The sequence below is a fragment of the Pezoporus occidentalis genome, unplaced genomic scaffold, assembly GCF_034315485.1.
Source record: "Pezoporus occidentalis ecotype Australia unplaced genomic scaffold, CSIRO_AGI_Poc_V1 ctg279, whole genome shotgun sequence".
Lineage (NCBI taxonomy): Eukaryota > Metazoa > Chordata > Aves > Psittaciformes > Psittacidae > Pezoporus > Pezoporus occidentalis.
Genome location: NW_026914708.1, coordinates 744,791 through 767,410, shown reverse-complemented (window position 1 = coordinate 767,410; position 22,620 = coordinate 744,791). Strand labels below are relative to the sequence as shown.

The 22,620-nt window shown below is 58.0% G+C and overlaps 2 protein-coding genes across 4 annotated transcripts; both read right to left on the bottom strand.

The window, feature by feature from the left end:
- Positions 1–1,399: 1,399 nt before the first annotated feature.
- Positions 1,400–21,463, bottom strand: LOC134167045 (folate receptor gamma-like). Of its 3 annotated transcripts, XM_062625293.1 has the most exons (6): positions 21,350–21,463; positions 6,290–6,371; positions 3,613–3,777; positions 3,032–3,220; positions 2,612–2,747; positions 1,400–1,903 (listed from the first exon to the last, which is right to left on the bottom strand). In XM_062625293.1, exons 3-6 carry the CDS (start codon positions 3,754–3,756, stop codon positions 1,548–1,550), a joined length of 825 nt encoding a protein of 274 aa, XP_062481277.1. In that variant the 5' UTR covers positions 3,757–3,777; positions 6,290–6,371; positions 21,350–21,463; the 3' UTR covers positions 1,400–1,547. The 3 variants fall into 3 exon arrangements, with proteins under 3 accessions (XP_062481277.1, XP_062481275.1, XP_062481276.1); XM_062625291.1 differs by lacking the exon at positions 6,290–6,371 and having other exon boundaries at positions 21,350–21,451; XM_062625292.1 differs by lacking the exons at positions 6,290–6,371; positions 21,350–21,463 and adding an exon at positions 4,795–4,940.
- On the bottom strand, positions 18,809–21,425 carry LOC134167041 (olfactory receptor 52B2-like). The gene is made up of 2 exons (XM_062625286.1): positions 21,350–21,425; positions 18,809–20,125 (listed from the first exon to the last, which is right to left on the bottom strand). Exon 2 carries the CDS (start codon positions 20,098–20,100, stop codon positions 19,126–19,128), a length of 975 nt encoding a protein of 324 aa, XP_062481270.1. The 5' UTR covers positions 20,101–20,125; positions 21,350–21,425; the 3' UTR covers positions 18,809–19,125.
- Positions 21,464–22,620: the final 1,157 nt, after the last annotated feature.

Here is a 22,620-nt window from a genome sequence, read left to right as displayed (position 1 = left end):
CATCAATAGACCTGGAGGAGGAGAGGTTTAACATCTTGTTTTCAACTGAGCCCTGAGGCGCGGGGATTTGCTGTGCAGGGATTTGCTGTGCTGGGAAATGCTGTTCCTCACTCCAGAGGCTTTCCTTAGGGCATCTGCTCTCCAGAATGGTTAAAAGTGTCTCACATAATGAGTTAGGGCTGTTCAAAGCCACAAGTGTTGGTGGGAAAAGGCAGTGTGGCTGAAGGAAAAGGCCCGTGAAGGCACAGTACTGTGAAAGCACAGGAGCGATGATTTCCCCCCCTTGGTCTTACCCAAGTGACCATTTTTCCATTAAAGCATCGTGAAGCCCCAAGCATTACCCAAAACATCACTTCAGTGTGGGCTGAACAACCGAGCACAGTGGAGACATCAGGAATTTCTCCTTGCTGTATGCGAGGACCTTGTAGCAGCGATGCTCTGAAATCCTCCAGACTTCCAGAAGGATGCTGGTCCTTGTCTCTGGTCTGTACCTGTCCCATCAGGGTACCTCAGGCAGACGGGAAGTTCCTCATCTTAGTGGGGCTACAGCTATACCAAAGAAAGAAGAAATACAGACTGGACCTGCATGAGTGAACTTCCCATCGAGTTGCCACGAGCCAGGCGAGGGAGCGATGAAGCACGATCATGGAATCAGAGTGGTTTGGGTGGAAAGGACCTGCTCCAAGCCCCTGTGTCCAACCTGGCCTTGAACACTGCCAGCGATGGGGCAGCCACAGCTTCTCTGGGCACCCTGTGCCAGCGCCTCAGCACCCTCCCAGGGAAGAGCTTCTGCCTAAGAGCTCAGCTCAGTCTCCCCTCGGGCAGGTTCAAGCCATTCCCCTTGGCCTGGCCCTACAGGCCCTTGTCCCAAGCCCCTCTCCAGGTTTCCTGCAGCCCCTTTAGGCACTGGAGCTGCTCTGAGGTCTCCCCTTAAGGAGCTTTCCCTTCTCCAGGCTGAACCAGCCTTCAGACAGCTCCACACAGCTCCAGCACATGGAGCACAGCAGTGAAGGAGCTGTCAGTGCCCAGATCTCCATCTACCCCAGAAGCTGCATCCATCATTCCTACCCCCTCAGACTCCTACATTACAGATCCCAGACCCACCACCTCCCAGGTCTCCAGCAGCCTTGTTCCACCCCCAGAGCACTTCCACCCCCTCTGTAGGGCACAACTTGGGCACAGCAAGGCTGGTTCAGAGCAATGGTTTATTGTCATCCCCACCCCTGAGGGAGCCAGAGCAGGCTGAAGGACCAGACCCCAGAGCTCAGCAGAAGACATCAAAGCAGCTCCTCCATCAGAGCAAAGACAGCCTTGCCCTGCCTCAGATGGTGAGGAACACTACCTCCATCACCAGCTGGAAGCAGAGGCAGACGAAAGTCCAGAGACAAAGGTCCAGAGGCAGACAAAGGTCCAGAGGCAGACAAAGGTCCAAGAGCACAATTCATGGAAGCACTGGGCTGTGCACCCAGTCTGGACGGAACCAAGCTCCCTGTGCCAGCTCCTCTTGCAGGGCGGCAGCAGCAGCAGCCATGTCCCTCTGGAAGGAGTCATGGGGACCCCCACCCATGGGATCCACAGCCCCCAGCTCCATCAAGGAGCACCACGATGGCTAGGGGCAGCAGGACCAGGACGGGCCACGGCAGAGCACCCTCGGCTCCGCTGCTCTCGGGAGCCGCGGTCTCCATCCCAGCAGATCTCTTTTTCCATGCATAGTACTTGGCCACAACCACGTTGGGGTTGCCCTGGGCAGGGTCGAACCACATCTGGATGCAGCGCCCGCTGCCCCGCTGCTCCGTGCTGTACCTGTAGGAGTTGGACCAGATCTTCTCGCACAGATCTTTTGGCCGGGGGAAGACCTGGCTGAAGGGTCTGCACATGGAGCCCCAGGGGCAGCGGTTCGTGCCTGGGGACAGACAGCACCACATCAGGAAACGACAGCGTGAGCAAGGACCCTTTGCCTTTATCCTTCCACCTGCGGGGATGAGGCCACCAGCCCATCGCTGCACCCGGGCTGATTCCTCAGCCTTCTGGCTGGCAACCCCATAGACAGGTAAGAGCTACTTACAGAACCACAGCCTGGTTTGGGTTGAAGGGACCTTAAAGCTCCTCCATTCCCAACCCCTGCCCCGGGCAGGGACCCCTTCCATAGAGCAGCTTGCTCCAAGCCCCTGTGTCCAACCTGGCCTTGAACACTGCCAGGGATGGGGCAGCCACAGCTTCTCTGGGCACCCTGTGCCAGCGCCTCAGCACCCTCCCAGGGAAGAGCTTCTGCCTAAGAGCTCAGCTCAGTCTCCCCTGGGGCAGGTTCAAGCCATTCCCCTTGGCCTGGCCCTACAGGCCCTTGTCCCAAGCCCCTCTCCAGGTTCCCTGCAGCCCTTTAGGCACTGGAGCTGCTCTCAGGTCTCCCCTTCGTGCACCAGAGGGGCAGGATCCCCTCCCTGAGCTGCTGCTCATGCTCAGGGGATGAGCAGAGCACACGGGGGGGTTCTGGCTCTGAGCTCACGCTGTGTGGGTCATGGGGGTCCCCCATGGGGCAGTGACGGGTCCTGGCTCCAGCCCTGCGCAGGCAGCGGGGACACAGGGGTGCTCTCGCTCCGCTCTCCCCACCAACCTGTGGCCCAGTTCCAGCCCTTGTGCCAGTTCTCCTTGCACGTGACGAAGTCCTTGCAGTCCTCCCACCACTGCTCGCAGTCCTCCCGGCACAGGGGCACGTGCAGGATCCGCTCCCGACGCCAGCTGCTGTCGGCCTGCGAGGGATGGGACCACGCTGGTGCTTTGACCCTTCAGAGGTAATGGGCAGGATCCGCCCCATCCCGGACACCCCCAGGCCCATCCATTGAGCCCCAGAGCTGACCCCAGCAGAGCTTCAGCCCCAGCCTTGACAAGCAGCAGCTCACCCATCACTTAGGGCCGGCCAAGCAGAGGCCAGCGAAGTCCTTCAGATCTTCCCACCCACCGGGAAGGTTCACAGCATCCCCAGGAAGCACATCCCCACACACCAGGGTACGCTGCCCACCACCGGGGATCCCACCTGGTCAATCCACGGCCCCAGGTTGGGGGAGCACTCGTACAAGCACGTGTCCTGGATGAAGTGGCGCTTGCAGCGGGGGGGCATCACCCCGCAGTGGTTCCAATTGAAGCTGTACAGGTAGGACTGGTCCCGGTGGGCCTCCAGGCTGGTGTTGGCCGTGCAGCAGGCGTTGTCCTTCCAGGGAGCACACTGCAGAGAGCAGGGGACAGGCTGGTCAGGGAGCCAGGGGATGCTCCAAGGAGCTGGGGCCAGAGCTCTTCAATTGGCAGGAAGAGTCCCTAAAGCTGGCAGAAGGAGCAGACAGCAGCATCTTTCCTTGCCATCCTTCACCATGCTCTGATCTGGGGTACCGCAGCTCGGAGAAGGGGAACCTTGTGGTTAAAGGGGGGGTACACTGAGGTGACAGACTGCTCCTACCACAGCTATTGGTTAGAGGAGAGCACCAAAAACTAGTCCTCAAATCCCCCACAGGGTTTCTTCCTCAGGCAAGTGATTTCCAAGCACAAACCCAGCCCATATCGTCTGGGGAGGGGGATACAGGGGCTCCAACAACTCCACCCAGCACATCAGCAGGGTCTTACCTGCTCATAGAGCATCCCCTCAGGGCCAGGCTTGGTCTTGTGGTGCTTGGCATCCATGCAGACGTTCAGCAGCGAGTCCCTCGCAGGTACCACGGTGCAAGCAGCCAACAGCAGGAGCATCACCCGCCCCATCCTCATCCTCATGGAATCAGGGAGCTGATGGAGCTGCAGGAGTGAGACAGGGACAGCACAGGAGGGGTTTGCCACAGGCAGCGGTACACGAGGTGCTGTGGGGGCAGAGACTCCCGAAGACACACCAGAACATCAGCAGCCCACAGCACCAAGTGCAGGCCTAGGATCAGCCACACACTGTCCTCTGTGCAGCATCACAGACGGCCCTTCAAGTGCTGGCGCTGTTCAAGTGTTAACCTCAAGCATCCCTGACGGGGACGTGATGCTGTGAGACCCCTTCAAACCGGGTCCTCTGCGCTGAGCCACCCCGCAGAGCTTCCAGCTCCCAAACCTGCAGCCAGACGCTGCCAGCTATGGGATGTGTTCAGCGAGAGGCTCAGAGGAGGAGGGTGATGGCACCGTCACACCAGCGCCTCGTGTGGGCCAGGAGCTGCGCCTTGCATTGAGGGGGTGTTAAACCGGACAGCATCGCCTTTGGTTCATCGGGACCTTCGGAGACCCACACCCGAGGTCCCCAAAGGGGGCCAGACTCGAGCAATAAGTACCAGTTCACACAGCCATGGCTCAGCCTCCTCTACCCCTGAGAGGCCGATGGGACTTCGAGGCATTCACTTACAGAAACAACCCAGAGCAAGCCCCCAGATTGAACCCCACCAAAAAACCCAACCAAAGCCCCACAAACTGCCCCAAAACCCCCAAAATAACCCCCAACCCCTTCTCCCTCCCTTCCCAACAGGCAGCTGCCCCCCCCCCCCTTCTCCCTCCCTTCCCAACAGGGCACAAAGGTCTAAACCAAATTACCTTTTAAGAAGCACTTTGCAAAACACAGGAGGAAGTCAAAGCATTTACAGCACTAAAACAGCATAAACCAGCCCAGGAGGCAGCAATTACAGAGCTGAGGATGCAGCCACAGGCAGCAGAGGACGAGGAAGCAGCCACAGGCAGCAGAGGACGAGGAAGCAGCCACAGGCAGCAGAGGACGAGGAAGCAGCCACCCCACATCAGAACCCGACACCCACACATCTAAACCCCCATAACCCTACCACCAACCTCAGAGCCCAGGGCACCTCCAGGCCCTCTGCAGCACCTCAGAACCAGCCAGCCCAGGGGCTTCCTGGGGCAGCTTTGATGGGGCAGCTCCTGACACAGGTGCTGGCGCTTGGAACCACCTTGCCCTGGTGCTAAATGAGGTTTAACTTCTCCCAGCACTCGTTACCTTGGAAGCGGTTGTTTTGGGGCCGACCGGCTCGTCTGGCCCCTTGCACCAGCAGCAGCCTCGTGCTTGGGAAACAATCCAGGGTTTCCTCCCAGGGAGGGCTCTTATCGCCTTGGCCACTCACAACAACCTCTTTTCCTCTGCTCCTGCTCTACCATGGGGTTTTGATTTGCAGCGTTGCCCCAAGGAGGGGCACATCCAGGACCCTGCGCTGGCTGAGCTTTGCATCCAGGACCCTGCGCTGGCTGAGCTTTGCATCCAGGACCCTGCGCTGGCTGAGCTTTGCATCCAGGACCCTGCGCTGGCTGAGCTTTGCATCCAGGACCCTGCGCTGGCTGAGCTTTGCATCCAGGACCCTGCGCTGGCTGAGCTTTGCATCCAGGACCCTGCGCTGGCTGAGCTTTGCATCCAGGACCCTGCGCTGGCTGAGCTTTGCAGGTCCCTTCCAACCCCGAGCCGTCTGTGGTTCTACGATGGTGCGAGCCTGCTTTAGTGATGAATGACCCCCATACGTTCACTCTGAACCTGACGTGTGCTGCTTTAATTTGTCATTAACTCCCTCTCTCATCAGAAGTGACAGGGAGCAGATCCCCCCCCATCTCCAAGCCTTTCCCCCTCCCTCCCATCTCCCCTCCATTGCCTCTTCCAGCAGAGCCACATTCTGCCCACCCTTTTCCCAGTGCAAGCCCTTTGCTCCGCGCGGCTCCGGGGCTGCAGCAGCCATCCCGATGCTCCGCGTGTCCCGGCCTTGGCCTCGCTCAGGAATTCCTGGTGCCGGGTTGTTTTGGGGAGCGCTGGGCACTGAGTGCATTGCGGCGCCTTCAGAACAGCGACGGCTTGTTCCTGGGAGATAACTGCTGGCCACCAGCCCGTCACCTCCTGTCTGGAGGCTTCCGGAACCCCCAGGGCATCCTGTCTTTGTCTCAATGCCTTTTCTAACCTGCTGGTTTGTGGTTGGTGCCTCAGCCCTGCCGGAATCACTGAGACCCCCTAGAACAGCCCTTTAAATGCTGTTTATTTGAGGCAGCAACAGAAAGAAAGAGAGGGTGGAGGAGACAGAATCAGGGAATCATGGGATGGGTTGGGTTGAGGGGACCTTAAAGCTCCTCCAGTTCCAAACCCCTGCACCGTATCCTCGTACATAAGGGGATGGGTGGGTACATCCACCATGGTTCCAGGCAATGATTTTCCCTCTCAAGGGTGTGGGATTGAATTGCTTTGGATGCTTCTTCCCTGGGGTCTCATTTGGGTGAGCAGATGCTGGGGAACCACTCCAGGGTGTGCTGAGCACCCCAGGGCCTGCATCAGCAGGGACCTCAATGCTCTCACCAACACATCACTGCTCAGTGCCACTGGAGACCACAGGTCTCATCAGAGATGCTGCTCACGTCCCACGTGGCTCCCACTGCCCCTGTGCAGAGCAATGAGTGTGTTGTTGTGATCAGAACCTCATTAGGGCTAAAAGCAAACACTCCATGTCTAAAGCCAAGAGTTAATTGGTAGCGTAACTGAAAATGGACTTAGCACAAGAATCAGGTAGTGCCGTGGTGCTGGGCTATGGGTCCCTGGCAGGACCTGGGCCACAGCCAGGAGGATGCTGAGGACACCTTGAATGGGATTCAGCATCAAGGAGGGGGGAAGCCCTGGGGTCTGGGGGGCCCTGTGCAGACAGGAGCCCAGCACCAGCACACAGAGACACTCCATGGATGCATCCATGTTTAACATCTCACACTGGAGCTGCACCCCAGCGCTGAGTCCTTCAGGAGTGAATCAGCTACAGGAAGAGCAGAGAGAACCCCAGGTCCCTGAGGGAACCTCTGAGGCTTTCCTCCTTTCCTCACAAAACCGGTGAAAATGCAATTTAAAAGTGAGTGTAAGGGGGGTTCCTGATGGACACGGAAAAGAACGGATGTGTTTCCCCTTGGACAGACTTTGTTGCTTCAGACTTTCCCCTGCGCTGTTCCATCACCACAGTCTTTGTTCCCTGAAAGACTTCAGACTTTGAAGGTGGTTCTAAAATCCCAGACTGGAGATTCTATAACACAACTTCTGGATCCCTTTGTGAGGGGGAATAAGGATCTTCCTGAGCCCCTGCACACCGGGGGCAGGGTTCAGGGCAGTGGATGTGAGCAGCAGTGCTCATAGAGGACAAGGAACATGGGTCTGCCCAGAGCTCAGGGGAGAAGGAGCTCTCCTTGCCGTTCACAGGGATGCTGAGCCCTGGGTGGTGATGGAGAGGCAGCAGATAGAGACTGCAATGGGAGATTTGTTCTGCTGCTGCCCTGCAGGGAAGATCCACTCATTTACTGTAGTGGGTGACACACTCCTGTGCTCTGCTTGCTGGAAGAGAAACTGCCTCTGCTTGATAAAGTGCTTTAATAGCCCTTAATGAAGAGGCAAGTTCCAGTGAGCCGAGAGGAAAACCTGGGAACAGAAAGCAAGGAAGGAGTAAAACAAGAAGGGAGTCAGCTGTAAGAGATACATGAATGAAACCAGAGCCAAGGGTGATCCTCCTTGGAAATTAAAGCTCCTTCTTGACAATGAAGTGTCTCAAAAGCCTCTTCCCATGGCTTTTGGGTACGTCCCATGGAGGTTCTTGTCTTAGCCCTAGAGTAAAGCACAGAATTTGTTTGGGAGCCACAAAACAAGGTGGAAATCGGCCTCTGGGCACATAAGGTGGGGAAATAAACCCAGGTGCACATGGGAATGCCGGAAATGGGCTGCTGAAGTGTGTATTCTGACTCTTCTGCAGCAGATTTGTGTCGCTATGGTCACAGAATCATGGAATCATGGAATGCTTTGGGCTGGAAGGGACCTTAAAGCCCATCCAGTTCCAGCCTCATTTTGATGGTTCTGTTTCTTCCTTGCAGCTATGGAACAGGGAATCTCCCCAGGGAATGTCGCTGGGGTCCGTGACTTTGACCCCCTCCTCCAGTCCGTCCCCCTCAGAGTGTCACAATTCCCATCCCTGTCCTACCGGTGATAACAAGGTACCTGACTGCCCGCCCGAATGCACGGCTACGGACCCACTCGTGCGGGATCACCTTGTGAACCCCGGTGCTGCCCTCCTCCATCGCCAGTTGTGTACACAAGTGCTGCTCTGGGTCAGACCCTTTTTCTCCTGGTTTCAGGTGGTTTTGGTGTTGGTGAGCGGCTGCTGGGCCCCCAGCCCAGTATTTCATAGCCTGATACCTCCCCCAGCAGGGCCAACTGGAGTGGTCCTCACTGACACATCTGCTGGAAAAGCGGCTCTTCGCCAGGCACCGAGACAAGGTGGTGTCAGCGCAGAGCTCCTTCAGGCACAATTCTCACACTAGTCAAGCATGGAGATAAAGGGAAACTTCTTGGACACCCACAGGAGCAGCAAGAGGCGTCTGTCTCATCCCCACTAATGCCGTTTATATCCCCATCCCTGGCAGTGTTCAAGGCCAGGTTGGACACAGGGGCTTGGAGCAAGCTGCTCTAGTGGAAGGGGTCCCTGCCAATAGCAGGGGGTTGGAACTGGAGGAGCTTTAAGGTCTCTTCATCCCAAGCCATTCCGTGATTCCAGTGTGTTTTGTGCCTCTCCCTGTTACTCTCCCCTTTGAGCTGCAAAGCTCCTGATCTAAAACTCAGTGAGCTGATGCTCCCACCTTCCACTTTGTCCTCACAGGGACCCAGAAGGGTTTTGGGAAGAGGCAACAAAACCAAGCAAAGGCAGATGACAGTTTCTGTGCAAGGAGATGCTGCTTGAACCAGGACCTTCAGCCTGGAGGAGGGATGGGGAAGGCTTGGGGAGGGCTCTGTAACACCTTGTGTGGGTGGGTGGATGGAGGAGGATGCTCCGGTGTAATCACTCACTGGTGCTTCATGCGAGAGTAGGAGGAGGCATCCAGCAAGCAGCAGGTGGCAAATTGAAGCCAAATTACAGGAGGTTTTATCAGGATTAAGCTTCGGAATGTTCTGTTGGGGCCAGCAGCAGCACGAGTCTGCAGGGGCTCAGCTGAGCGGGGACATATCCACAGGAGCGGGGATCAAACCCATTAAAGGCTGTTCCACACCGGACTGCTCCTGGCTCAGGAAGCACTGGAGCCTCGGATCGATGGACATGGGCCGAGAAATGATGGCTCCCTGTGGAGGGACCGTTCTCGCCCCCAGGCACTGCCCAGGCAGACCCTTAAAATGCTGTTTATTTGAGGCAGCAATGTGAAGAGAGAGGGTGGTGTAGAGAGAATCATGGAATCCTGGACCAGTCTGGGATGAAGGACTCTCGACCAGCAGCGCGGACCGGGCGAGGGCAGCGCGGTCCCAGGAGGCCCGGGCGGACGCTCAGGGAGCTCCGCAGCTCACTACGGGTGCAGTGCAGGAGCCGTTTTGCACCCCCGATGCAGTGAGGAAGCCGCTGGCGCTGAGCCCGTGGTGTGTAAATCACCTCCTGTGCGGGAGAGCGGAGCCAGCGTGAGCCCGAGCGCCCAGCAGCGATTCACAGACCGGCAGCGGCACCGCGGGAAGCAGCGGGGGGAGAGAGAAGTGGTTGCGTTCAGGCACAGGTTTATGTAAGAGCTGTGCTGCTGCTGAGCTGCGCTGGGGCGCACTGGATGGGAGGAACAGCGGTGTCAGGAGTTACTCCCCCTGAACCATCAGCAGCGGAGTGAGGAGTCCGGCAGCAGGGAGTTGAAATGAGGAACACCCGGCTGTGCACTGCGGGGCAGGGCAGGGCGCTCCCGTCGGAGTGCTCGGAGAGGGGCAGGAGCAGGCCAGGGATTGTTGGGAGTGAGCAGAAGGAGCCCCCGGGGGTGACTTCAGCAAGGGAAGTGAAAGGGAGTGAGAGATCATTGATTTCCTGAGGAATACTGGGAGAGCACGGGGCGGGTACCAGGGAAAGAGCAGCAGCGAACATGGATTTATTGGGATCAAATTGTGACGAAGCCATCTCCCTTCCCCTCTGGATGGGAAGAGTGTTGTGACGGGTGGAATAAAGAGGGAATTTAACCTGCCTGGGCTGAAACTGTGCCTGGGACGCGTTTCACACATTCAGAAGCAAGGAAAAGGGCAGAGGGAAAGCAAAGCTCATTGGAAAACAGACTTTTCCAAAGCAAAGTTCTCAATTATCCATTGTCAAAATGCAGCAAACAGTGGTTTGAAGGAACCTCCTCATTCCTGCAGTGATTCACCATTGCCTTTACTGAGCTTTTAAGGGAGCAGCAATTTCGTTGGGTCTTGTGTAACTTGGGGTGGTAGATCTGATCTTCCAGAGAAGACCTGGCCTTTCATCACTGCATTCCATGTGCACATTCCAGACTGAGATATTATCCCACCTATTTGTCATGTCTTGTGTAGCTCCAGCATCCTGGTGTTGGGACTGGGAGATGGCTCATGAATTAGGCAGGGAGAACAAGGCAGAAGGACTAAAAGCACCACACGGGAAGATGACATTCGGAGCATCCTGACACAGTGGATGGGAAGCCAGGAATGCCATTCACATGCTGGGAATGGGAGTGTTTATGTCAGTAAGCACCAGTATCAAACTGCTTAGGGCTTCCTGAGGGAAACTCCTGTATTCCAGTTTGTGCCCATCATACTGGGAAGAGCCTGGCTCTGTCCTCTTGCTGCCCGTTTTCATGTATGGCTGATATCCCTCCCCTTTAAATACTGGGACATGGGGATAAGGTCTCCCTGGAGCCTTCTCTAGGCTGAACCAGCCCAGTTCTCTCAGCCTGGCTCCAGAGCAGAGCTGCTCCAGCCCCTTCATCACCTTGGTGGCCCTTTGCTGGACTCAGTCCAGTCTGTCCATGTCTCTCCTGTACTGGGAAGCCCAGAACTGGACGCTGAATTCCAGATGTGGCCTCACCAGTGCTGAGCAGAGGGGAAGGCTCCTCTCCACCACTGGTCTTCCTCATCCCAACCCCAGCAGCAAGGAAGAGCTGGCTGGAAGTGTCCACATCACAAGCAGTGCCTAGAGGTGACAATGTGAAGAACGGTACTAGAATTAAGAAACAACAGTTCCTTCATCCCATCAAGGCTGAAGTCACATTCGCTTACTCCAAAACTCAAGAACAAACACAAAAGGGCCTTTTGGAGAGGTGAAGGAACTTGAGCATAATGGAAGAAGAAACCTCCGAGTATTCCTGGATGAGACACAGGAGGAGGTGATGGAAGGACATTCTGGTATTCCCATAACTGGGAAGCAAAACTAAAGCACCCACAGTTGTCTCTGCAGCAGTGTTCTCTCATGGAGGAGGCAGCTTTGGCTCATTCCACAGCAGCAGGAGACATGGTGCCTCTATGGGGAGGAACCGATGTTGGCAGAAAGTGACCCCCAAAACCTTCCCCCCAGAAAAGCAACCTGAGCCCATGTTCCAGGGGTGCCCTCACCAGCGCCCAGCACAGTGGCACAAGGGCACCCTCATCCCTGTGGTGATGCCCCTGGGGATGTTCCCCAGCACCCCATTGGGTTTCTTTGCTCAGCTGCTCACTGCTCACTCCGATGGAGCTGGGTCTCTCAGGGCCCCCAGGTCCCTTCCCCTGCTCTGCTCCATACGGGCACATCCCAGCCTGTACTGCACACACTCACAGACCCCATCTCTGCTGCCCACAGTGAGAGTAAATAACACTTTGTGCTTCTGCCTTCATCCACTGCAGGGTCAGGGGGCTGCAAAGCCCCTGGGTCCCCTGTAGGTGACCGTGTGGAACCTTGGAGGATGCAGCAGTGGTTTCCACCACACCATTAAGCTGCCCCCATTAAACAAATGATAAAGTCTTGATGAATTAACTGCACTTTGCTGTGGAGATAACAGTAAATTATAGATGGACCTGCAGCTGGAGCCGGCTCTGACTCAAACATCAGCTCCCTGGTCCCCAAGAGCTTCAGACAGGGAAATGGGGCAAGATTTACTCACAATTTGTTCACTAAACCACAGCCCCAATGCGTTACCTGTGAGTGATGAGAAATAAAGCAAAGTCCTGCAGGACACTGTCAGCTTCCACCTCAGAATACTAGGGTATTAAGGCATTAAGCATTTTTGGGGCTGTTTTCAGTTAGTAACTCAAATGAAAAGGGTGTTTTCTGTCAGTTAATGTGACCAGCCCCATAACTGACTGCACGAGGCTGCTCCAAGGTGATGCTCTGCAGCCTCGGGCCAGATCTGCAGCTCTGCTCTGGGCAAAGCATCGCCCCGATGCCACCCGTTGCTGTGCCAAGGGATGCCCAAGAGATGTTTAAGCTCTTGGCCAGATATCGCAGGAAAGCAGCTACCCTGGGTAGGTTTGGATGGGATCTGAGGCAGAAGCTCTTCCCTGGGAGGGTGCTGAGGCGCTGGCACAGGGTGCCCAGAGAAGCTGTGGCTGCCCCATCCCTGGCAGTGTTCAAGGCCAGGTTGGACACAGGCCTTGGAGCAAGCTGCTCCAGTGGAAGGGGTCCCTGCCCGTGGCAGGGGCTGGGGCTGGAGGAGCTGTAAGGTCCCTTCCAAGCCAAACCGCTCTGTGATCCTACTGAATCATAGAATCAACTGGGCTGGAAAAGACCTTCAGATGATCAAGTCTAACCTCACCCCAGTCCCCACTAAACCGTGTCACGTGCAAGAAACCCCTGCAGCTATGGGGAGATGAGGTCTCACGGACAGAAGAACGCTGCAGCACACAACTTCACATGCACCCTGCTGCCTTTAGTGTGTGCTGAGGTGGAACGCAGCCACCCGCAGAGGAGCCATCATGGGTTCACCAAGATGAGCTGCTCATGGTGTCTTGTTTGCTGGCCGGGCCTTGGCCAGTATCTCAGCTGCTGCGTGGAGCTCTCCACCCGTGTCCAGCAGCGCCCGCAGGTTTGCGCCCTGGTCCTGGAAGCCCATGGCGCTGAGCTGCTCCATCTGCTGCTCAAACAATCCCTGCAGCTCCTCCTCGTCCATCTCCACCTCGTCCTCTGCTCCCTCCTCACCCAGCTCCGCGCTGGCGTTGTCCTCGGTCTCGGTGCACGGTGGTGACTCCTCCATGCTCTCCAGCCCCAGCTCCAGCTGCGCGTCCCCCAGGCTGAGCAGGAAGTCCGGAGCCTCCACGGAGAGGGCCTGGAGGCCGAGCTGGATCTGCAGCAGCGCCTGCAGCGCCCGGGGGTTCCGCAGCACGGACGAGATCTCCGCCTGCTCCAGCTCCGGCGGCAGCTGCTGTTGGTCCAGGGGCAGGGAGCTCCCATCGCTGGGTGCGTGCGGGCTCAGCACCGCCTGCGCGGGGCTGCCGGGCTCCGCCAGCGCGCAGCCCAGGTTGTGCATCAGCTCCGGGCTGCCCGCCAGCTGCCGGACCATGCTCTGCACCGCGCCGGAGCCACCGCGGTCAACCCTATGGCCGGGGAGCTCTTGCTCGGTGCCACCGGCGCTGCCGGGCTCCAGAGCCCAGGGGTTGGGCAGCGGGCTCCGGTTCTCGGTGTGCGCCGGCAGCCGCGCTCCGCTCGGCGATGGGCGGCTCTCCCGGGAAGCAAAGGGGTTGTGGACCATGTGCTCCTCCACGGCCTCCAGGATGGGCTCCTCGATCTCCCGGTAGAGCTGCTCCAGGGCGCTGTACCCGCCAGGGATGCTCTCGAGGTTGTTCATGGCCAGGTCATGGTTCCTTATCATCTCCTGCATGACGGCGGGGCTGCTGAAGGCCTCCAGCGTCTCCCTGATGGTGTGCGGGTTGCTGAGGATGTGGCCAATCTCGGGGTTCTCCTCCGCCAGCTGCTGCAGCTGCGGGTTGGACACGATGAGGTCCCTGACGAGGTCGGCACTGACCATGGGGCTCTGCAGCACCTTGGTGAGGAGGCCGGGCATGGACACATCCTGCTCCTCAATGCTGCTCAGCAGGTCCAGCACTCCCGTGGAGTCCAGGCCCAGGAGATGGACGCCTGTCACCCCGAGGAGGAACCCCATCAGAAACGCGTTGTTCCTGATGGTGTTCAGCTCCAGGCCTGAAGTGAGGATCCTGGACAAGAGATCCTCCATGGTCTGTGCCACGACCTCCCGGCTGGAGGCCAGGACCTCAGACAAGTTGTGATGGATCGAGCCTGGGTCCTGCAGGTCATCCATGCTTCCCGGGCTGGAACGGTTGCGGCTGGGAGGTTGCAGCAGCGTGGTCGCTCTCCCTTGCTCTGCCAGGCTGTCTGCTGCTCTCTTCTGGGACCTGATGACCACATGGATGCTGACCCCATTACGAACTCCATGCTGGCTCAACGTGTCCTGATCCTGGAGGACCTTCCCAGCAAACACCAGGACCAGCAGCTCGGGGGGTGTTTGGAACCGCTTGGACACTTCCTCCTTGAGCTCCCGGATGGTGCTGTCCTGAGCCACCTCAAACTGCTCCTTCTGCTTGAGGGTCTTCACGGTCACACTGATGATGCCCGAGGGCTCCATGGTGACAAGGGGCTGGCTCGGGAGCGGGGCCGAGCTCTGCTGTGCTGGAAGGCGCCGGCCACGGGGGGCAGCGGAGGCGCGGGGCCGGGGAGAGCTCACCCCGCAGGATCGTGCTCAGCGCTCCCGCCCCACTGCGGCCCCTGCCCAGGGCAGCGCCGCGGAGCCCCCTGTGACATCACACTGGAGCTGCGGGAGTGGGGCCAGGGGGGGCCACGGGAACGCTCGGGGGCTGGCGCAGCTCCTGCGTGGAGCCAGGCTGAGAACACTGGGGCTGTTGAGCCTGGAGAGGAGAAGCTGCGTGGAGACCTCAGAGCAGCTTCCAGTGTGTGAAGGGGGCTGCAAGGATGCTGGAGAGGGACTCTTCATCAGGGACTGCAGTGATAGGACAAGGGGTGATGGGTTCAGACTGAAACGGGAAGTTCAGGCTGGAGATAAGGCAGAAGCTCTTCCCTGGGAGGGTGCTGAGGCGCTGGCACAGGGTGCCCAGAGAAGCTGTGGCTGCCCCATCCCTGGCAGTGCTCAAGGCCAGGTTGGACACAGGGGCTTGGAGCAAGCTGCTCTATGGAAGGGGTCCCTGCCCGTGGCAGGGGTTGGAGCTGCATGGGCTTTAAGGTCCTTCACAACCCGAACCCTTCCATGGCTCTCTGCAGCCGAGGAGGCAGTTCTAAACCCAGGGAGCTGCTCTGCTCCAAGGGGGATGTGGCGGTGGCCAGGTCCTGGACCAAACTGCCCAGGTCACTGTGCCATGGTCAATGAATCACCAGCTCAGCCGTTAACATCCGCAAGGCCGTGCGTAATGGGCAGTAGCCGACGGATCGGGGCGATTTATGTCTCTGACGTGGTTAAACGTTACCTAAATAACCACAGGAGATGGAGCCAGAGCGTGCGCGCTTTGAATTCCACTTCCCGCTCTTGAGGGACCTTTCCATCCCCCTCGGCTCGGCTCTGGGCAGCTCTGGCCAGCAAAGACCCTTGCTGAGGACTTGGCTCTCCCCGGCGCGTGTGAGAAGTGAATGAGACCTCAGAGGCAGTGGGAGGGAAGCGGGCGTCAGTGGAGCCGCAGCGAGGAGCGGTCTGACCTCAGTGGAGGCTTGGGCAGGCTCCTCATGGTTACCAGCACTACAGAGCAGTCAACCCATTCCCCTTGGCCTGTCCCTCCATCCCTTGTCCCAAGCCCCTCTCCAGCTTTCCTGCAGCCCCTTCCGGCACTGGAGCTGCTCTCAGGTCTCCCCTTCAGGAGCCTTCTCTTCTCCAGGCTGGACAAGCTTCATGGATTTTGTCTCACCCTCCAGCACTTCCCAGGCCCAAAGGCTTCTTTCCATGGCCTTTAGCAGCACAGACGACACTGTGACCACTGCTGCAGAGCACCACAGAGCACCTGACACTTGCTTTGCCTTCATTACATCAAAAGAGGACCAAGAACCAACCCCAACTGAGCACAGTGGGATCAGAGCGCTCCTCTCTCCCCATGGGCTCCCTGTGGCACAGCTGGGACCCTGGTGGAGCATCATCCAAAGCGTTCCCTCCAAATGCTCCTTCCCTCAGTTCTCTGAGCATCTGCGGAGCCACCTCCACCAGAGCCCTCATCCCTGGCACAGCCCCTCTGAGGAGCAGGACTTGGCCTCCACCTCTGTCCAATTCTCTGCCTTTGCACCATCTACAAACCTCAGCAGCAGCGATTTTACCCTGGTTTCTGCAGCACTGGTAACAGCCAGAGAACCATCAGCCCCCACAGCCCACCAGTCCCTGCTGAATCCCACAGGAATGTATGGAGAAGTAGTTCTCAGAGGGGAGCAATCACTGAGAGAAGAGTTTGCAGTTCCCAGACTCCATCAGCATCTGATTTACTCATCATTTATTGATGGCTTTGCTACAGTGAGGTAGGTTTAATAATATTTGAAGGTAAGGAAACGCTCAGGGTTGTGCTCTGGCCCTAGGAAACTTCATCACCCACGTGTGGAGCTCAGCAGGAGATGAAATGAGATGATTCTGCAGCAGCTGAGCACCACAAACAGATCCTGATTGCCATTGATCCCACCCCTGCCCTTTCCACTCTTTATTGATCAAGTCTCATATTCACTTCACTGTTTCACTTGGAGCTGATGCCAAATGGAGCCGCCTCGAATTTCTCTGCAGACCCATTTTAAATGTAAGCACAAGTCAGAGACTTGTTCCTGTTTGTTTCTATCCTGGTTCTGCTGAGCCTGGGGTCATGGAATCATGGAATCCCAGAGCGGTTCAGGCTCCAATCCCCTGCCATGGAGCCAAGAGGGGACGAAGGAGCCAGGAGGCAATGAGGGCTCTGCTGGACCCGATGGTTTGTGGGCTCGGCCACAGTGACCGTGGGGTGTGGGGTCAGGATCCTGAGCAGAGGAAGCAGGGCCTGGTCTCCTCCAGTGGCATCACCATAAGTGGTGGGAAGGGGAACACACCGGGGCAGGATGATGGGGACTAGGAAGGACATGTGCTGCGGCTGCCAATGAGCCTCAGCACCCAGCACTAAGAGGAGATGATGGGTCTGGCCCCAGAGTGCCAGCAGCACCTGCCCTGCCTTAAGAAGAGCCCTTCCAGTGAGAATCATCAGGGGCACCTCAGAACAGCCCCGGTCATCACCTGCACCACGTGCACACACAGAGCTGGAGGCCAGATGGGCACGTGGAGTTCTTTGTGGTTCTGCACCACCACTGAAGCCAATGGTCCCACTGAGAAAACAGCTTCGTACCCGAGAACTTCCACTCCCCACATGGGTTTAAACATGCCTGCGGGTGCAGTCACTGCTGGAAAAGCTGCTGCAGCTCTCTGGAGCTTCCAGAGCTCTTCATTACTGGCACCCTTCAAAACACGGCTCATTTCTAATCAGAATCCCTGCCTTCATCTCCCTTCCCTCAGACGCCTCCTCCAGGGCACCACAGTGATCCTGAGCATCAGGGCTCCTCTCCTGCAGCTCCCACCCGCAGTGACGGTGCCTCGGAGCTCTCTGCAGCCCTCATGGCTCGAGCTCTTCCTCCAGCACATCAAGACTTTGTCTTTGTGTCTCCTCCCTCCAGACTCCGCTCAAAGCCCAGCCCAGAGGCCAGGAGCGGGCACCGCTCCGTCCATGAGCAGGTCCGACCCCTCCAGCACCGTGACTGGCGTTATCCTGCTCCTCCCCAGCCGTCTGAGGCTAAAACACATCGTGGGTTAGAACCAGCCCCAGAAAGGGCACCCGGGCCCAGAGCCACCAGCTCATCACATCCTAGAATCAGACTGGGTTGGGTTGAAGGGAGCTTAAAGCTCCTCCAGCTCCAGCCCCTGCCACGGGCAGAGACCCCTTCCACTGGAGCAGCTTGCTCCAAGCCCTGTGTCCAACCTGGCCTTGAGCACTGCCAGGGATGAGGCAGCCACAGCTTCTCCCTTCAACCCATTGCAGTGTCCCACCACCTTATGGAGCAGAATGTCCATCAGCACTGTGCTGTCAGGACGAGAAGACCAACAGGTCCCACTGAGCACATGCTGCCCAAGTCAGTGCCATGCGGAGCACGGGACAGAACAACCTCTGTGTTCGGCGATGGGAGGTGGGCAGGTGGGAGGGTGCTGTGGCTCTTCCATGGTCTTGAGGAGCTCTGGTCCAGCCCAGGCTGCAGGAACCAGAAGCCTTCTGACAGGTCTGTGGCTGCTGCTGTCAGTGTGTCGTCCTCCGTGCCCTAATCAAGCACCAAACCCCCCATGAAGCAGTGCAGAGCTCACCCCCCTTCCACCAGAGATGTGGAACTCTGACAACGTCCCCTGAGGTCTCCAGAGCTGCCTCTGCTCCCACAGGTCCTCATGAGCATGGAGCAAGGTGCGTGGGACACTCCAGCAGTGCTCAGTGCACCAAGGTTTGAGCCCTGCTGCCCTGGTCACTCGTGAGCTCCACCAAAGCAGAGGCTTTGGTCTGCATGGACAGCGCTGCTGGGGAGGGAGAGGTGAGGAAAAGCCGCTCCTTGCTGGTCACGTTGATGATGATGTTAAACTCAGACCCTATGGCAATGCCCAGATGTCCCTGCTGCTCCTCCCGCCGTACCTCAGTGCTCCCTCTCCATGTCTGAGGCAGGTTGTCACTGACCTCAGGGAGGAGGTTATTGGTGCACCCGGTGTATCCGTCAAGCAGAGAACAAGAAACTGAGTTCAGGGAAGCTGTTTGGTGTTGGAGCGACAAAGCAGAGGGTGATCCCACACCACACACCAGACATGGGCAGAAACGGATCCTGAGGAGGAACAGGCTTCACCCTGAGCTCAACACTGAGCACAGCGCTCCTGCAGTACCCTGTGGGGTGTGTGGGGTGCAGGAGAACTTGTCCCTTTGCTCACCTTGAGAGGCTTGAGTTGAGCTCTGGACATTGTGGCTTGGGGGATACGTTCCACAGGACAAGAAACCCTTTCCTGACCTGCCGGGGCTCTTCAGCATGTACACACCTGCAGCAGGAGGTCCCTCAGCAGTGGAAGCTGTACCCATGCAGACAGGAGGACGGTGCCACGGCACCTCCAGCTCTGGTTCATGTGCCAGGCTCCGATGAGGTGTTCACCATCCAGGCAATGAGGTAACAGGCGAAGGAGCAGGCACGAAGCTGCAGGACAGCACACCCCACAGCAGCAGTGGTGGCAGCTCAGCAGATCTAAGAGCCTTGGTGCTCCTCGGCTGAACTCTGCCCGGTCTCTGCTGGAGGGACCATTCAGCAGAAGCATCTCCAGGGGAAACCAGGAGCAGTGAAGGGGCTGGCGACCCAAGCCCACATTTCCAAGACCCCACCACCCTCGGCTTCTCTTGAACATCTTCTGTTCCTCCAGCAGCGCTCAGCACCTTCTCCCCCAGCCAGGACAGGGGCACCTCCCCGTGGGGCAGAAGAGGCGGGCGACGCGCTCCCGGATCTGCCGCGTCCTCACCCCGTACACGATGGGGTTGAGCATCGGCGGGACCACGACGTAGAGGTTGGCCAGGAGGATGTGGACGTGGCTGGGGATGTGGTGGCCGAAGCGGTGCGTGAGGAAGGAGAAGAAGGCGGGCACATAGAACATGAGGATGACGCAGAGGTGGGAGCCGCAGGTGCTCAGGGTCTTGACCCGCGCCTCGGGGGACGGGAGGCGGAACACGGCCCGGAGGATGAGCACGTAGGACACGGCAATGAGCACCACGTCCAGCCCCGAGGAGAGCAGGGCCGTGGTCAGCCCGTACCACACGTTGGCCCTGATGTCGGCACAGGCGAGGCGCGCGATGCCCATGTGCTCGCAGTACGTGTGGGGCATGACGTTGTGCCCACAGTAGGGCAGGCGCTTGAGGAGGAAGATGGGGGGGAACATGATGCAGAAGGCGCGGATCACGGCGGTCGCGGCCATCTTCCCGATGACCGAGGGCGTGAGGGTGGCCGCGTAGCGCAGCGGGTGGCAGACGGCCACGTAGCGGTCGAAGGCCATGGCCAGCAGCACCGAGGACTCCACGATGAAGCTGAAGTGGGTGAAGAACATCTGCGTGACGCAGGCGTCGAAGGAGATCTCCCGCGCGCTGAACCAGAAGATTGCCAGCATTTTGGGCACGGTGGTGGTGGAGAGCATGAGGTCGGCGACAGCCAGCATGGCCAGGAACAGGTACATGGGCTCATGCAGGCTCCTGTCCGTGGCGATGACGAAGAGCAGGACCGCGTTGCTGAACACAGCGGTGATGTACATGAGGCAGAAGGGGACGGAGATCCAGACGTGGGACTCCTCCATGCCCGGGATGCCCGTCAGCACGAAGGTGATTGGGTCAAAGCTGCTCTCGTTGAGCTCGTACATGGTGCTGCCGGGCTCAGGGCCAGCTCTGTGCAAGAGAAGGGACAGCTGAGGCCTGGAGAGCCTGCTCTCAGCCCAGTACACATACAAAGGTGAACAACATAGTCTTCAATTTCCATTCACCTTCCATCCTAAGCCATTCCTGAAGGGCAAAGGATTGATTCACTGTGTTTTACTGCACAAAGAAATCCACTCATTTGATGCTATCAACCCTACAAACTGCCTGTAAGGAAAACATCTTCTCTGTGCTTCCATGTGCACCAGTCCGGGCCAGGTCCTCCCCATCTCCATCTCCCCATCTCTACTGCCATAAAAAGGCTTCTCAAAGTCAAAGGAGTCAAAGAGGGGAGACTGAGCTGAGTTCTTAGGCAGAAGCTCTTCCCTGTGAGGGTGCTGAGGCGCTGGCACAGGGTGCCCAGAGAAGCTGTGGCTGCCCCATCCCTGGCAGTGGTCAAGGCCAGGTTGGACACAGGGGCTTGGAGCAAGCTGCTCCAGTGGAAGGGGTCCCTGCCCGTGGCAGGGGCTGGGGCTGGAGGAGCTTTAAGGTCCCTTCATCCCAACGCATTCCATGCCTCCATGGCACAGCAGTGTCTCTGTTCAGGTCAGTGACCAGGTCACCTCCGAGAGCTCCTTGTACGAACCTGCAGGGTAGGAATGAAACTGCACCAGGGCCAGCACTGAGAAGTGTCTGGAACGTGGCTCCCATTGAATCCCCACCTCTGAAGGTTGTGACCACCCCAGAGCCCTCTGTAACACTTGCACTTGATGATCTTAAAGTTCTTTCCAACTTCATTATCCCATGATCCTACACTGGACACGTAACTCCCCATATTCCCACCTGTATAAACACGTCCACCTCATTGCAGACACCACAAAGTGCTCTTTGTTCCTCTCCCCCATCCACAGGGATCACCGAGACATAAACACCGAGGGGGAAAGGAGAGTGCAGGGCTGGAATTCCTTCTCATGCCCAGACTTCCTGATTGACCTGGAGCAACTCTCCCCCTGGGAGATTCCTGCCTTTCCATAGGATCCCAGCCTGGTTTGGGTTGAAGAGAAGAGACCTTAAAGCTCATCCAGCTCCAGCCTCTGCCATGGGCAGGGACACCTTCCACTAGAGCAGATCAACACCACCTTCACCTGAGCTTCCCAGGATATGGAAACATCTCATTCACAAGCTCCTCTATTCCCTCTCACTCTTCCCAAAGGAGGAGGCATCACCCCAGATGGGGTTTGATGGAAAAAAACTCACCAAGGAGCAGCCCAAGGAGGAAAGAGGAACCTCAGCCCCAGCTGCTGGGGTCACAACTCTCCTGCTCCCGAATCCCAGTGGGAACATCAGCCCGGAGCCTTGTGCAGTTTTAAATGCTCAGTGCATTAACCATTAACAGCATTAACACGTCCCGCCCTGGTGCAACATTCCTGCTCCCGGCATTTGCATTCCAAGATGCTTTGCTTCATCCCCACCTGGACACCAGCCCCTGAGCACAGGCAGGGCACACTCCAGCCTGGAGAAGAGAAGGCTCTTTAATGGGAGACCTGAGAGCAGCTCCAGTGCCTAAAGGGGCTGCAGGGAACCTGGAGAGGGGCTTGGGACAAGGGCCTGTAGGGCCAGGCCAAGGGGAATGGCTTTAACCTGCCCGAGGGGAGTCTGAGCTGAGCTCTTAGGCAGAAGCTCTTCCCTGGGAGGGTGCTGAGGCGCTGGCACAGGGTGCCCAGAGAAGCTGTGGCTGCCCCATCCCTGGCAGTGCTCAAGGCCAGGTTGGACACAGGGGCTTGGAGCAAGCTGCTCTATGGAAGGGGTCCCTGCCCATCGCAGGGGTTGGGACTGGGTGAGCTTTAAGGTCCCTTCATCCCAAACCATTCCATGATTCTATGATCTCTGATGTTCGGGATGGCTTTTATCCCCCATGTATGAGATGATTTGAACACACTTTGCCTGCAATCAACATGGGGAACATCCATCAGTGCAGCAGCAGAAGAGTCTGAATACAGAAGACTGTGAATAAATGCTTTATTTTCCATCCTAGCACCAAATGAAATGATGCAAATGCAGGCTCCGTGCCGCGGAGCAGGCAGCGCGGTGACGCGCTGAGGGACGGGCTGGGATACAGAGTGACCGGGACAGGACGGAGAGGTGGGAACCTCCTGGAGCTCAGCCCTCAGGGCAAAGGCAAGGGCCTGCCCCTGGGTCGGGGGAATCCCAGCAGACCCAGGCCGGGGGAGGAGCCGGGGTCTCACCGGTAGCCCGGTCCGGAGGGAGCTTCCCTGGAGCGGGCAGGTGCTGCTGTCCTGGGGGCGGCGGAAACCGGGACCTGTTCCTGGGATCAGCCTCTGGTTAAAGGGAGAGGTGAGGGGCGTCCGGAGGGGATGGAGTGACCTGACCCGACCCTGCCAGGAACCGGGCAGCCTCGGTGGGCTCTGGAAGGGGGGATCCCGGCTTCCCGCACGGCTGCCGGGAAGCTCCTTCCCCCAAAGGCACTGGGAGGGCTCAGGGACGGGATCAGGAGGGAAAGGCGCTGG